At 38.0% G+C, this 16,869-nt stretch overlaps 2 protein-coding genes and 1 non-coding gene across 3 annotated transcripts; 2 read left to right on the forward strand and 1 right to left on the reverse strand.

Annotated features, from left to right (window-relative positions):
• Window positions 1-2,013: 2,013 nt before the first annotated feature.
• Window positions 2,014-4,478, forward strand: LOC131642498 (uncharacterized). The gene is made up of 3 exons (XM_058912741.1): window positions 2,014-2,093; window positions 2,212-2,484; window positions 2,891-4,478. The coding sequence occupies exons 1-3, from the start codon at window positions 2,014-2,016 to the stop codon at window positions 4,476-4,478; spliced, it is 1,941 nt and encodes a 646-aa protein (XP_058768724.1).
• A 4,117-nt stretch (window positions 4,479-8,595) lies between these two features.
• Window positions 8,596-9,453, reverse strand: LOC131642499 (uncharacterized). Its single transcript, XM_058912742.1, has 2 exons — window positions 9,307-9,453; window positions 8,596-9,264 (listed from the first exon to the last, which is right to left on the reverse strand). Exons 1-2 carry the CDS (start codon window positions 9,451-9,453, stop codon window positions 8,596-8,598), a joined length of 816 nt encoding a protein of 271 aa, XP_058768725.1.
• Window positions 9,454-10,149: 696 nt separating this feature from the next.
• On the forward strand, window positions 10,150-10,256 carry LOC131642500 (small nucleolar RNA R71). Its single transcript, XR_009295921.1, has one exon. It is a non-coding gene; the product is annotated as a small nucleolar RNA R71 (small nucleolar RNA).
• Window positions 10,257-16,869: the final 6,613 nt, after the last annotated feature.

Consider the following 16,869-nt stretch of genomic DNA (forward strand, 5'->3'; position numbering starts at 1 on the left):
CGACGATCCCACCAACGGCACCACAAAATGCAGCAACCCAACAACCGTCGTGCCGGTAACATCGACGTCCCTCAATCTTTTTTTCTCCCAATTTTCACCACCTTTTCACTATTTCTCTTATTTTATTAATTAACCTTTTAACTTTTAATTATTTATTAACCCTTGATTTCCGTTAATTAATTAGGATTAGGGTTTTTTTAACCGATTAATTTTTTTTCTTTCTTTCTTCAACTAATTTATTTTAATTTAATTAGGATATTTTAATTAGTTTAATCATTACAAAATCATAAAAAATACAAAAATATTAGTTCTAATTTGATTTGATTTTTTCCCTAACATTAATTTTATTTGATTAGATTTAGGATTTGATTGGATTTAATAATTAGGATTAATTTACAATTTAAAATTTAATTAGATTAGATTAGATTTAGTAATTAGAATATTTTTTTAAAATAATTAGATTTAGGTTTTATTGATTTTATTTTTAACATAATTTTGATTGATTTAGTAACTAAGATTTGATTAGATTTTTTAGATTTAAATAATTAAAATCAATTAGAGGTTTAATTAGGTTAGATTTAATTTGTACATAATTAGATAATTATATTTATTTTCATTAATTAAATTAGATTTAGATTAACATTAACAAGTAAATCTTTTTTAACCCTAAATCTTTTCATTCTCTTTCCACATTTTCTCGACTTTTCAATTCATCCGCTATTTTAATTTCCTCGCATTATTTTTTTTTACAAATTATGTAACTGCCTATGGGATGTTAATAGTAATTAGGATTTATTTTCCGCATTTTATTTTCTGCAAAGGTTTTATAATTATGTATCTCTCCCAAAGCCATGTAATAGCGTAGGATTTTAATTTCCGCACTTTACTTTTCTGCACTTCCCCCGTTTTTGGTTATGTAATCCCCATCCCGAAGCCTTGTCAATATATTAATTGCGTGGTTAGTAAAATAGGGAGTGGCAAGACTAATAACTGGATATAGCTCACTAACTCAAAGATAAATATCTGAACACAATCACGTGATTGATACACCCACACACCTTTAAGGTGATCCCTCTTATTGCTGCCTTTTGATTAAAAATAGTCAAGTCCCTTGGATACGAGGATAACTTAGCACCTGTTGCCTTCAATTCAAATCATCATAGTCCCTCGATATAAAGATCATTGTCCCTTCGAAGTTGCCTAACAGAAAAATGATCTAGTCCCTCGATGTTGCCTCGGTAATATGATGATTGTCCAAATTGCTAAGGTATCCTCGCCTGTTGCCTAAATGACTATTCTATCCTTCCCTAAAGACTACCTACCCTCTATATGGTAGGGACAGTTTTATGGCGAACGATACTTTCTCGATGACCCTTTACATCTAATGAAAAACTACCTACCCTCTTATGGTATGGATAGTCTTCTTAAACTAAAAAGCTAAAAGGACGATTTTTCTAACTTAGGGTAGGTGCTCCTGATTGCTTGCTCTATTCAAATTCAAATTCAAAATTCAAAATCTTTTCCCACTTCTTTTCAAAGAATCTTTTCAAAAAGACTACGCTTATTTACAAGCTAAAGTTCTTATTCAAACATTTTCTTATTCACACACTACACTTCAAACATTTTGAAAATAAAAGTGAGCTAAGCAATTAAGAGCCCATGGATAACCATGGATACAAAGGGTGCTTACACCTTCCCTTTGTATAACTTACCCCTCGAACTCAATCTCTTTTAAAAGGTCTTTTTCTGTTCTTTTAGCCTTTCTATATATTGAATAAAATAAAAGTCGGTGGCGACTCTTGCTATTCGCAACATTTACAAAATGTCAGTTCTCCCACCGTATTACACCGACTATTTGGATAACCAGACCAAACTCATCAAGCCAAACTTGAATATAATACCTGTAACAGAAAGCAACAGTGGGCAGCTAAGAATGTTGCTCTAGTAGCACCCACTTCTCTAAGGATGCCTGCAAAAGAAGATTGGTACCTTGACAGTGGTTGCTCAAATCATATGACTGGTAGGAAGAAATCTCTAGTAGACCTCAAATTGGAAGGAAACAACTATGTGACTCTGGGTGATGGAGAAATAAGGTGTTGGGAAGACAGAAGGGCAGGGAATCCCTAATCTAAACAATGTTCTACTTGTACAAGGACTGGCTGCAAACCTTATAAGCATCAGTCAGCTGTGTGATGAAGGATTCAATGTCAGGTTCACCAAAGAGGAGTGCATTATCACGAATGAAGCAAATGAGGAAGTCATGAAGGGATTTAGGTCTAAGGATAATTGCTATCTATGGAAGCCTAACACCCCTGTCTACCCCTCTGACTACTCCATGATCAGAGAAGAATTAAAAGTTTATTGTCAAGATTCTGATGAATCTGATGAGTCTGATAGATCTAATGAAGAATCATATGTTGGAGATTTCACCATAAGTGAACTATCTGCTGGTTTTACTGAGACCTGTTTAATGAATGAGAAACTGTGAGCAAAAGTAAGGTAGTATAGAAGTATCAATAGATTTGTGCTAGAAGAAAGAGTAAGCCTTGTGATAGACATTACAGATCGGGAAAGAAAACTAGAAAAGTCAAATGTGAGCAACGATCTTAAATGTCTATCTGAAAGTAATGTCATAGAGAAAGTTGCAACAACATCTGAAAACATTGTGAAGGAAAAGGGTATGTTAGGTATGCTACCAAAACATATTATAGCAATTAACCCATGTGGGGGAATATTTTTTGGGCTTTTTAAAAATCCACGATTTGAAATTTCCCTCACTCATTGTGCATATAAAGCTCCCTCGCTCTCCTAGTCTTCTAAAAACGGAAAACTTTCCTATTAGTTCTTCTTGCTACTTACTAAGGTTGAACTACTCGAATTGTGCTCACAGGCGTGACACAGGCTCTGTCTCAAAAAGTTTCAGAATGTCTCAGCAATCGAGTGATGGATCTTCCGTATCTGGCTCGGCAACACCGGAAGATTCCTCTAACCCTAATAGGATTCTTAAGGTTGTCCCTTTAAGGACGATTAGCAGTGACGAAGTAAAGGCCACAAAGCCTAAAACGACACATGCAAAACGGCCCAAGGAGGGTATTCGTAACAAGGGAACCAAACCCTCTTCATCTGCTACCATGGAAGAACTTACTAAAGAAGGATCCAAATATGTCAATAGCATAATTACCAGGATTGTTACTCGCATTATGAAGGAAAATCATCAAGTGCCTAGAATATCTGTTCCTCTTCAAACCATAATGGCTGATCCCCTCAAAAACACCAGTAAGACTGAAGCTGTTCACACTGTTGATAGTGACCCAACTGAAAAGGAGATCAACAAGGATGGACAAGGGATTGCCAATAATGCCAATGTTACTGCAGATGTCAATGACATTGAAGATAATGAGCACCCCAAGGCCAATACTGAAACTGATACTAATGTGGTAGACCTAGATGAGTACTCTGACAACGAATCACTTACCTCTTTGAATCCTAGTGTATCCAACAGGCTAATGACAAGAAGAAAAGACAAAGTTTTTGTCCAAAGATCCCCTAAAAAGAGCACACAAGTGAAAATCCCTGTCAGGAAGAAGAGTACTTCTGCTGGTCCTATCAAGAGCAAAGCTATAACCAAGAGTACAGGGGTTGGTCCATCAAAATCTTGGAGCAAGGTCATTCCAAAGAAAAGAAAGGAACGGGAAATTGTTGAACCTGAGTCTGATGCTGAAGTGAATGTCCCTGACATCCCATCAAGGAAGAAGCCTACAACCAGTAAGCTTATTGCTAGTATTCCTGAAGTTCCTATTGATAATGTGTCATTCCACTATGCCTCTAGTGCCAGCAGGTGGAAGTATGTACTCCAGAAGAGATTGGTTGTGGAAAGGGACTTGGCTACAAATGCTCTTGAGAACAAGGAGATATTAGAACTAATTCAAGAAGCCAGACTATTAAAGACTGTTTGCAATATTCCCAAATTTTATGAGAAGCTGGTCAAAGAATTTCTGGTGAACTTATCTGAAGACTGTGAAAACAACAGGAGTGTGGACTACAGAAAGGTGTTTGTGAGAGGTAAGTGTGTATCATTCTCTCCGTCTGTGATTAATAAATTCTTGGGAAGAACAGATGAAGCTCAAACTGAGATGGAAGTAACAGACAACAAAGTCTGCCAAGTGATCACAGCCAAGCAGGTAAACAGCTGGCTCCTGAAAGAGAAGCTAACTGCAAGTAAGCTGACCACCAAGTATGCAATGCTTCACAAGATAGGAGCAGCCAATTGGGTTCCAACAAATCACAAGTCCACTATCTCAACTGTGCTTGGCAGATTTCTGTATGTTGTAGGAACAAAGGCAAAGTTTGATTATGGAACATATATTTTTAACCAAACTATGAAGCATGTTGGAAGCTTCAGTATTAAGGGTCTGTTTGATTATGGAACATATAGAAGGATTTTCGAAGTTAGTGTTACCGTTGACAAAGTTGACTAGGAAGGGTCAAGCGTTCATTTGGGATTCGAAGTGCGAAGAAGGATTCCAAGAGTTAAAGAAGAGGTTGACTAGTGCTCCTATTTTGATTCTGCCAAATCCGGCGAAACCTTTCGTTGTGTATTGTGATGCTTCATTAATGGGACTTGGAGGTGTACTAATGCAGAACCAACAGGTAGTAGCTTATGCGTCGAGACAACTCAAAGTGCATGAGAAGAATTACCCGACTCATGACTTAGAGTTGGCAGCAGTGGTATTTGTGTTGAAATTATGGAGACATTACCTTTATGGTTCACGGTTCGAAGTGTTTAGCGATCATAAGAGTCTGAAATACCTCTTTGATCAGAAAGAACTTAATATGAGGCAGAGGAGGTGGTTAGAGTTCCTTAAAGACTATGATTTTGGGCTGAATTACCACCCAGGTAAGGCGAATGTTGTTGCTGACGCTTTGAGTAGGAAGTCCTTGCATATGTCTATGTTGATGGTGCGAGAACTAGATCTGATTGAACAATTTCGGGATTTAAGTTTAGTATGTGAAGGCACTTCGAATAGCATTAAGTTGGATATGCTAAAGCTGACAAGTGGAATTCTTGATGAGGTTAGAGAAATACAGAAGACTGATGTTGAGCTGGTTAACAGACTGACTTTGATTAACCAAGGAAAAGGAGGTGAATTCAGAATTGACGAGAATGGCATAATGAGATTTGGTGACCGCGTTTGTGTTCCTGATGTTGCCGAACTAAGGAAGAGTATTTTGGAAGAAGGACATCGTAGCGGATTGAGTATTCACCCCGGTGCTACTAAGATGTACCATGACTTGAAGATGTTATTCTGGTGGCCTGGAATGAAAAAGGAAATAGCTGAATTTGTTTGTTCTCGTTTGACTTGCCAGAAGTCAAAGATCGAACATAAAAAGCCATATGGAGCTATGCAACCTTTGTTTATTCATGAGTGGAAGTAGGATAGTATATCCATGGACTTTGTTTCTGGGTTTCCAAGAACAACTAAGAGCTATGAAGCCATCTGGGTTATTGTAGATAGATTGACGAAGTCAGCTCACTTCATACCGATTAGAATGAATTATTCCATGGAAAGGTTGGTATAGTTGTACATTGAGAAAATAGTGAGTCTACATGGTATTCCTTCGAGTATCGTATCAGATAGAGATCCAAGATTTACATCTAGATTCTGGGAAGGGTTGCAGAGAGCCTTGGGTACTAAGTTAAGGTTGAGTTCTGCTTATTATCCGCAGACTGATGGTCAAACTGAAAGGACAATTCAATCGTTGGAAGATCTGTTGCGTGCTTGTGTATTGGAAAAAGGTGGTACATGGGATAGTCATTTGCCGTTGATTGAATTTACTTACAACAACAGCTACCATTCGAGTATTGGGATGGCTCCATTTGAAGCTTTCTATGGTAGGAGGTGTAGGACACCATTGTGTTGGTATGAATCTGGTGAAAGTGCAGTGATTGGACCAGAGATTGTTCAAGAGACGACAGAAAAGATTAAGATGATTCAGGAGAAGATGAAGACTTCTCAAAGTCGTCAGAAAAGCTATCATGATAAGAGGCGGAGGACACTTGAATTTCAAGAGGGAGATCATGTGTTTCTGAGGGTAACCCCTACGACGGGTGTTGGTCGAGAACTAAAGTCAAAGAAGTTAACGCCGCGTTTTATTGGTCCGTTTCAGATCACGGAAAGAGTAGGAGAAGTGGCCTATCGTATTGCTTTACCACCAACACTTTCAAACCTACATGACGTATTCCATGTGTCTCAATTGAGGAAATACATTTGGATCTGTCTCATGTAATCCAGGTGGATGATATGCAAGTGAGAGATAATATGACAGTTGAGGCTTTGCCTATGAGGATTGAAGATCGGAAGTTAAAGCAACTGCGTGGTAAAGAAATAGCTTTGGTCCGAGTGGCTTGGGGAGGAGCTGCAGGTGGGAATGTTACGTGGGAACTGGAGAGTCAGATGAAGGACTCCTATCCCGAACTCTTCGTTTGAGGTATGTTTTCGAGGACGAAAACTCTTTTAGTGGGGGAGAGTTGTAACACCCTATTAATTCTTATTTATTAATTTAATTAAGTTTTTAATTAAATTATTGGAATTAATATTTTATTGGGAATTATTTGGAAAATGAGGAAATATTGGTTATTGGGCCTAGTGTGGTAGTTAGCAAAAGGGGGGGTGTTAACTATGTAAGCCTATTAAGACAATTTCTATTTTTTCATAAAAATAAAGGAAATTGGGAAAAGAGAAGGGAGAGGCAAAAGGGCAGAAGTCTGAGGAACTGAGAAGTACGTGAAAAGGAGAAGAACCAAAGAGGAAGAGAACCTTCGAAGATTCGACTCTGAGGTAAGGGGGGATTCTTCGGGTTAATAATCCTTATGCGGTTATGGGTAGTAGGATTGATTAGGATTGTCGTTTAGTTCAATCGAACGTGTCGGGTTTGGGGATTTTGTTAGGTTTTGTTAAACCTTCATAATTTGACATGATTTTGATAATAGCCATGATATATGTTGTTATTAGATGTTTAAAACTTGTTTGAAATATGTTATAATGTGTAATTTGGTGATGTTTGTGTGTAATATTCGTGTGTGGATGAATTGGTTGGATGGGGTAAAGCATTTTGTTGTCAAAACTGTGAATATTGCTGTTGCAGGTACGTAGGAACCGGTTCCTGTGTGGGAGGAACCGGGTTCCCATTATAAAAACAAAGGCGTGGGAATTCTTGGTTGCTGGGAACCGGTTCCCAGATAGGGACAACCCGGTTCCCCATAGTAAAAATCAGAGACGAGTTTTGGGAAGCAGTCAGAAACCGGTTCCTGTGTGGGAGGAACCGGGTTCCACTGTGTGTTTTTGAAAAAAATCATTTTTATTTTAAAAACCCATAACTTTTGATCCGAGTATCTGATTTATGTGCCGTTTTGGATGTTGCGAAGCTAATTAGGTATGTTATTTGATACGATCAAATGGGCAGTGGCCGACCTTATTTTTAAAACTCTATTTAATTGTTGATGATTTGTGAATATTAATATGCTGTTAAAATTAATATGTTGATTGTGATGAACGTATGTGAATGATTGAATGATGCTTGGACATGTACATACTTGTTGTGATGATATTGGTGAGATGAAATGAGATGATGTTAAGCATCGGATCGGTGATGATATATGTATGTGATATGTGTGCATTCATTCATAAATCATTTGCATTAGATCGCGTTGATGAGTGGATCGTTGGTGGCTAATTCCCATTGTGCGGAGATTAGTAAGAAGTCATCGTGTGCCCATGTGGGGTGTGAGCGATGAGGTTAGTCGTGTGCCCATGTAGGGTGTGAGCGACTTGAAGGGCAGTATCACAGAGAGAAGTCTTGTGAATGTGATTCACAAATTTTAGTACCACATGCATTAGCGTCAGTCCATTCATGTGCATAATAATGTGATATAACTAAATGATTGTATAATGTGATGTGTAATACATGTGAATTGGTACTTGTTTGGTTGTAGTAGATCTGAATACATGTATGGTTGGGTGAAGGATAATTGCTATGATATTTTAATGCTTATGACTTCATAATGCTTATTAATTCGAATGAAACTCACCCTTACTTTGATGATTTCAAATTAAGGAGTAGCGGCATCTTGATTGGGTGAGGATAGCTCGTAGGCTATTCCGTAGTTCGTGTCGAGTCATGCTCTGATTTGTAACACTGGGATCGATAGTCTTAGAGTTACTTGTGATTCAGTGTTTTGCCATTATTGATTTATGTACCGTTGATTTTATTGGAGATGTTTTATAACATTATTGAATAAGTTTCCGCTGTGCTGAACATATGTTTTGATATTTTTGGATCATTCCTAATAAAGCATGACAAACGACTTGGAGTTTTATTTATTTTATTAATTGTAACATCCTTATTGTATAATTACTCTGATCTTTATTATATATTTCGCGGGGGTTTTTAGAAGGGTGTTACATCAACAAAACAGCATGTATCAACTATGGAAGGTGCTTTGAGGAATTGAGAAATAATGAATTCAATCTTCTCTTCTCCGACTTCGAAGGTAAGCTTTCCTCGTTTCACATCGATGATGGCACCAACAGTGGCTCAGAAAGGTCTTCCCAGTATGATAGGAATGTTTGAGTCTTCTTGAATATCCATAATGATGAAATCTGTGGGAATATAGAATTGACCTATCCTAACGGGAATGTTTTCTAGCATACCTACAAGATATTTAACAGAGCGATCGACTAATTGTAAGGACATTCTAGTTGGTCTTAGTTCGCCTAATTGAAGTTTTTCATAGATTGAGAGGGACATTAAAGTCACGCTAGCTCCTAAATCGCAGAGTGCTTTGCCTATGACGAATTTTCCTATTACACAAGGTATGGAGAAACTGCCAGGGTCTTTCAGCTTAGGTGGCATATTGTTTTGGATAATAGCGCTACATTCCGCAGTAAGCATCATTGTTTCATTGTCCTCAAGTTTCTTTTTGTTAGACAATATCTCTTTAAGAAATTTGGCATAAGATGGCATTTGTGTTATGGCTTCTGTAAAAGGTATTGTTATGTTTAATTGCTTCAGAAGTTCTACAAATTTCTTAAATTGTCCTTCAGTTTTAGACTTAGCTAATCTTTGAGGAAATGGAATAGATGGCTTATATGGTGGTGGAGGTACGTAAGGTTTTTCCTTTTCAGCTTCATCTCTAACGACGGTTTCTGGCTCTGCAGGTTTATCCGATTCATCATTACTTTTTGGCTTTTTGGTTTCATTTTCCTTTTGTTAGGCCATCGGTTTAGTTAGGGTTCTTGGATCTACTGGTCCATCTAATTCAGTCCCACTTTGTAATGAAATGGCATTAGCATGACCTTTTGGGTTAGGTTGTGGTTGACTAGGAAATGTGCCAACAGGGGTAGCAGTAGGCGCTTGTTGTTGAGCTACTTGAGAAATTTGTGTTTCGAGCATTTTTTTATGCGTAGCTAAAGCGTCTACTTTATTTGCTAATTGTTTTAGTTGCTCACTATTGTGAATGTTTTGATTTAGGAAGTCTTTGTTAGTTTGCTGCTGGGAAGCTATAAAGTTTTCCATCATGATTTCTATATTCGACTTCCTAGGGGCATTTGGAGCAGCTACAAGTGCTTTTTGGTATCCAGGTGGAACAGCAGGTGCTTGTCCAGGTGCGTATAACGCATTGTTGTTCTTGTATGAAAAGTTAGGATGATTCTTCCATCTAGGGTTGTACGTGTTTGAGTAAGGGTTTCCTTGAGCGTAATTCACTTAATCAGGTGGAACACCTGTCAACAATTGACATTCAGCAATGACATGTCCAGTTAATCCGCATATCTCGCAATTAGGAGTTACAGCAGCCGCGGTGGCTGCAAGAGTTATGGTTAAGTTCTCGATATTTTGAGTCAAGGCGTCTACTTTGGCGTTAACGCGGTCTATACCACTGACTTCGTACATTCCTCCTTTGGTTTGGGATTTTTCTACAGCGGTTCGTTCTCCTCCCCATTGGTAATGGTTTTGTGCCATGTTCTCTATGAGGTTATAGGCTTTGTCGTGAGGTTTGTCCATTAGAGCTCCGCCAGCAGCGACATCTATAGTCATTTTGGTGTTATATAATATACCACCATAGAAAGTATGGATGATCAACCTGGCTCAAGCCCATGATGAGGACAAAGTCTTAGCATATCTTTATATCGCTCCCAGGCCTCGAAGAGTGATTCGTTGTCTCTTTGGGTAAATCCGTTGATTTGACCTCTTAGCATAGCGGTTTTACTGGGCGAGAAATATCTCGCTAAGAAAACTCTCTTCAATTCGTCCCAGGTAGTTATGGAGTTAGAGGGTAAAGATTGAAGCCACGCTCTAGCTCAATCTCTCAAGGAGAAAGGAAAAAGACGTAATTGAATTGCTTCGGGACTGACATTGTTAGCTTTGACGATGTCGGCGTATTGCACGAACATGGATAAATGGAGATTTGGATCGTCTGCAGGGCTTCCAGAGAATTGGTTCTGCTGGACAGCTTGTACCAACAAAGTTTTTAGTTCGAAGTTGTTTGCCTCAATCGCGGGTGGTGCGATACTTGAGTGCGGTTCAGCTCGTGAAGGAGTGGCGTAGTCCCTAAGAGGACGAGCGGTAGCCATCTCTAACTTCAGAGTTTGTTGATTAGAAATAATCAATTCCTGAGAAACTGGAATCGTTTGTACTTCGGGAAGATGATGAATTCGATGCCTTAAGTTATTAAAATGTTCGATTTCGTTAATTCGTTGTATTAATTCCCCTCCTATTAAACGAGTATTTGGGATACAATCATTCAAAGAAAGGAAAAATGTTGCCTTAGTCTATACGGTGCAACAGCGGAGTTACGATATTGACTAAATTAATCCCCGGCAACGGCGCCAAAAACTTGATCGCGACTTAGTATGTCTATAGATTCGTGACTGTAAGAGCACAGTCGTACCGCGTAGCTTTAAAGATTATCGAACCCAAAGGACTAATAATCAACCTACCTTTATCTAATGTTGCGGTGTAAATCTAAGGCTAATGATGTTCGGTTAACAAATAAGGTGGGCGAAGTGATTTAATAGAGTCTAAAATTAATTAAGGGAAACACCGGTATGTAATTATCTAACTTCAGGGATTCGTTAACTTATTGGCATTTGAGTCCTAATATTACAAATCCTTTTTCAGTGAAATTTATTTGTTTAAAAATATTTATCTCACACTCTCGTGTTTATTGACTCCGACTACAAAATTGAACCTAAATGAGCGCTCTCGCTGTATCACTTAACACTTCAAAAATTCTTTTTGAAAACAAATAAAATTAAGTTAATCTTAAAGCGCTCTCGCTGTATTTAAAACCAACGTTTCATTCTCACTGTCTAGTTAAAATTGCAAACTCTCGTTCTTATTAATTCTAACCTCTATATTGCTTTTACTCTCGTAATAAACAGTTATAATATTCGAATTAAGAATCGAACAAGAAAATAGATTTGATTGTAAAAATATATTTATGTCAATTCGTTACTGAATTCCTTCGTTTAAGATTACATACCGGTATTAATACGTTTAGCTAGACATGGTATAAATAACAGTTCCAAAATAATAATAATAGTAATAAGTAGACATAAACTCCGGCATAACAACTGAATTTAAAATTAATATTAGAAGCATGTAAATTTAAAAACCTGGAAATTAAATTGACGGTTGAAATAAGCTTTGAGTATCAGACGCAAATCCTCCACAGACCGGTAGGCTTTTGCTTCTTTATCTCTCAGAGAACAAACAATTGAAGAAAAATTAAAGCTAACAGTAAAACCTAAGGAATTCTAAAGTCTAGAAACAAACTAAATTGCTTTTGATTTCCGGTGTAGAAATCAAAAGCAGGAATGGAAAAACAAAAGCTCTGCACTCAAATCTGGGTTGAAAACGGCGAACCTAATCAAGTTGGTTGCTTCTGCTTTTATAGTCGTAGGCTACAGTTGCTGGAGAGAGCATTTAGGAGGGAGTGGGATTCAATCTGTTGAGTTGTTCTTGTTGCTGAAATAACACTTCGCTGAAGAATCGGAAAGATTTGAAACGGTGCTGAATGGATGTGTAGACAGAGAACACTTACTGGTCCTTTATATAGTCATTTGCTGGGAAGTTCATCATCTGGATTCACTGAGCTTATACTAACTGGGGAACGTGTCAAGAACACATCCGAAGTGGAAAGATTCAAGCTGCTACATCCCCAGGTGTTACAAAGAAGCATTTCAATGGGAAGTCAGTTTCAAATGAGGTGTATGGTCAGAAAAGGAGTAACCATGACCAATCTTTTGGGGCAGTTTTGATCTCCACACCGGCGCCTCAAAAAGGTCGTCAAAATAAGCAAGACGCGCCTAAAAGACAATTCACAAAGATCAATATGTCATTGGCTCAAGCATTACAGCACCTATTGAAGTCAGAGTTGATCACTTTAAAGGATCCCCCTAAGAATCCTAGTACTTTTGTTCGTAGCTATAATCCCAATGTGAGGTGTGCATATCACTCTGATAGTCCTGGTCACGATATGAATAGTTGCTGGACATTGAGGAACAAGATCCAAGATATGATCGATGCTGGGGAAATTGAATTTGATCCTCCTGAGACTCCTAACGTAACTGCTAATGTTGTGGATGGCTAGAAGGAGGGACTTTCAGATCATTAGTTTTACTTTCATTTGCAAATTTCTATTCTGTTTGTTTAAACATTCAAATTATGATAGACATTATCTGTTTCAATAATCATCATCAGTGCATTGCATATGTTTGTCTTGAATAAATTATTTTGCTATCACTCATTTTAAATTGTGTCTTTAGTTCGCATATGTTTTGTTATACTCAACTCCTGCTAAAGTTGTACGCCTTTCGAGGGAGGATGACGAAAATGATACCGCAATCACATACAGTAATGCTTTTGAACAGACTATGCTGATGATGTACAGGCATTGTTTCAATTCCCATACACTGGAGATATAAGGATGTTAATCCCTTGTAAACCCCTTTGAGCCTAAGAAGTAGAAGTTTCTTTCTCATACAAATTAAACCCTTAATCACAACCTGGGGCAGGGTTGTTACTCAGTTAACTCAATTGTACTAGTTGTTGTTTATACAAATAATGATGGGTTCCCGCAACCAGTAAGTCATGCAGTCAATATCCACCAAAAAGAAAAAGCTGTTAAGTCAAAACCTATGAAGGAGACTTATCGAAAAGTCGAAACATCCCGCTGACTGTAATCACAAAATAAGCAGTTCAGGCAAAAGTTAGGGATAAAAAAAATCAAAGTAAAAAAAGAGGTCACTACAAATCCTCGACCAAAGAAAAAGGAATTACAAAGAAGGATGACTGACTGTCCAAATGAACTTCTGGTGCTTCAACCATCATCAAACATCAATGTTACAACTTCAAAGCTTTGCTAAGGCTTAAACGCAAAATTAACTGAGCATAGGATCGAAGAACATCACGAAGATTGGGATGGGTACAAATAAATTTTGAGCCGTTATCCTTTGTTTCTTAAACCGTGAACTAAGCCACGTTACAACCCTTGAAAGTCCTAACTGAAGCATGGTTAGTTCGAAAGCATACTATCCCAAAAAAGGTATCCTGACTCCTTAAGGTTTACCAAAAATACTGAGTTGATATCTCGTTTTTACAAACATCGCGCTTTTACAAATATCACGCTTTTACATCTCCTGTTTTAATGTTTTTAAAAAAAAACCCAAGACAGACATATGCATTGCATCTCATGAATTCATTATTAAACATATTCTGCTACATAATTTCGAATGTTAGCATCAGGAAGATTCTGCACATGGTACAACTAATGACTAAAAATCATCCCGACGGACGAATCCACTTCAGCAATAACATCTCTTACACTGACTCAGTTGATTAGAAATTAATGAATACAAGGGGCACGACGTGCTTTGTCCAATCAATCTGGGGCAATCAGGTCAAAATTCCGAGAATCTCTCAAAGAATACAAATAAATCAGGGGCATGCACCCAAGTGGGTCTGAAGCTACCTCTCGATCAGTCAGGGGCATCATCCTCAGTTTATCATTACTAGGGGCAGGTCTTCCATAGTACACATCTCATAAGGTCCTCACAAGGCGAATCTATTCAAATTCCCTACTACTAGAGGCAAAGCTGTGCAAAACCTGTTTGACACTTCAACCAACATTCATTACAAATCCAGGAATGGCACCTACTATAATACTAGGGGGCAACGTTCAAAGCATCCATGCCTTCTCACAGTGTCGGTTTCACAGGATCATATCCCCACAGAGTAGTCCTCGAGAAGATATCTTCAAATGTTCTCTTTCCAACAGAGATTTAGCTCCCCAACGGAGTTTACATCTTCGACACTGCCGGTTCCCGATACTTTTCTTTTTTCAAACAGGGTTATTCATCTCTCTTATCCCCAGTCAGGGTACGTCCAGATCAATCATTCAAATTGCTTTCATCCCCAAACAGAAATCATAAATCCCCAGCTCAGGCATCGGATTCACAATGATATAGAGATTTATTTTCTCAATCAAGAAAAATCATTAATATACTCCAAACAGCATAAACATATTCATACATTGCATACATTACTTCATAATAAACATACAAGTTTCTCATTTATTTTGAGAGACTCGTCACGTAATACATGCATCATGACATTGCATAAGTACTAACTTTACCTTTTTCAGGATACAGGTACAAGTAGACAAACAAAATCTCCAATCTTCCAATGTCTAATTCGGTTACTACGAACAGTGCTGACACGATCAACATTCGAAGATCTAATTCTATCACCACGAACGGTGTAAACAGGATCATCCTTCAAAGATCTAATTCGGTCACCATGAACGGTACTAACACGGTCAACGAAAGAGACATACTTAACACTCAATTCAAAAAAGAACATGACAATGGAGTCACGACAACTGAGTCACGATAATAGAGTCACGACAACTGAGTCACGATAATGGACTCACGACAACTGAGTCACGATAATGGAATCACGAAACCTGAGTCACGATAATGGAATCACGACAACTGAGTCACGATAATGGAATCACGACAACTGAGTCACGATAAGGGAATCACGACAACTGAGTCACGATAATGGAATCACGACAACTGAGTCACGATAAGGGAATCACGACAACTGAGTCACGATAATGGAATCACGACAACTGAGTCACGATAATGGAATCACGACGACTGAGTCACGATAATGAAATCACGACAACTGAGTCACCATAATGGAATCACGACAACTGAGTCACGACAATAAAGTCACGACAATAAAGTCACGACAACTGAGTCACGATGACGGAATCACGACAACTGAGTCACCATAATGGAATCACGACAACTGAGTCACGACAATGAAGTCACGACAACTGAGTCACGATGACGGAATCACGACAACTGATTCACCATAATGGAATCACGACAATGGAGTCACGACGATTGAGTCACATATCTAATCCCAGTATTCAGTTCAGAAGCGATCATGACAATGGAGTCACGACGATGAAGTCACGGCAATCGAGTTACAACAATACGACAATGGAGTCATGACAATAGAGTCACTACAATTAATTCACTTCACACTCCTAACATCTAGATGGTATCTTTAAGCCCATCTAAATCAAGTCTCTCAACATCCGGATGGCATCTTCAAGCCCATCTCCGATTATACTCTGACTGGATGGTGTCTCCAGTCCCATCTCCGAAAAGTCCCTTCACCATCAGCAAGGGCAAATTTCTTGGTATTCTAGTGTTCAATCCTCTTCCACCTTGAGATTCCGACAGGCACAATCTACATCTTCAAGTGTAAGAAGATTGAATAGGGGCAGCTGTCATACCCCAAAATTTTCCCATCATATTTATTCATATTTCAGTCCCTCTGGCTTTCAAATACTCAAAGATACACAAGAAGGAGGCATGCACTCTCTCTCTCTTAAACAACAACCCTCCAACTAGGGTTTTGCACCTCTCAAGGTAAAATCAGGTTCTGACCCCTCAAGTGGACCTCTTGGCCTCTCACATGATTCAAATAATCCTCATGCCAAGTTTCAAGCTCTGATTCATAGGATTGCTCAGTCAACTACTCAAATGATCAATAGTCGACTAGTTTGACCTAAAAGTCAACTATGGTCAAATTGCAGTCAAAATTCCTGATTTTTGGTCAACATCAACATTCAAATGTTATATTCATCATTTGATCAAGGTTTGATCATGATTCATCAAGGAAAGCTCAGAAATCCTCAAAAGTCCAAGTTTCTAAATTAGGGTTTTGAACCAAAAGTCAACTGAACTTTGATTGATCATATCTCTCTCATATTTTCTCAGAAAAAATCCCCAACCGAAGCCTATTCTCAAGGAAATTTCATTCTCTACAACTTTTATGTCGGGCCCAAGGTCAATAAATGCTTACGCATAAGAGATATGAGCCAAAACATTACAGGTCCTTCTTGAAGATTGCAAAAGCTATTTTTTTCCAGGAGCAATATCATCAAGATAAAATCTCCAAATGGAAAATATGTTCCAAAGTGGCTTTTAGAGGACATCTTGGGCTTTCCAAAAAGTCCTATATCATCTCCTTATGATAAAAATTGAATTAGTTATGGCTTGCACAAGTTGGTCGATTTTTGAGAATTGCATAAAATCCTAATTGGTGATTTTTGTGTTTTTGAGTAATGGGCCTATAACTTTGGGATTTCCACGTGATCATAACCTTATAGGAAGCCCATGAGTCAATCCCCATCTATTTTGTGATTTTATTTTATTTAACTTTGAATTTATTCACATAAAATCAAATTAAATCAAAATAAATTAAATAAACCACAAATAAATCTTGTTT

This window comes from Vicia villosa, unplaced genomic scaffold (genome assembly GCF_029867415.1).
Source record: "Vicia villosa cultivar HV-30 ecotype Madison, WI unplaced genomic scaffold, Vvil1.0 ctg.005136F_1_1, whole genome shotgun sequence".
Classification (NCBI taxonomy): domain Eukaryota; kingdom Viridiplantae; phylum Streptophyta; class Magnoliopsida; order Fabales; family Fabaceae; genus Vicia; species Vicia villosa.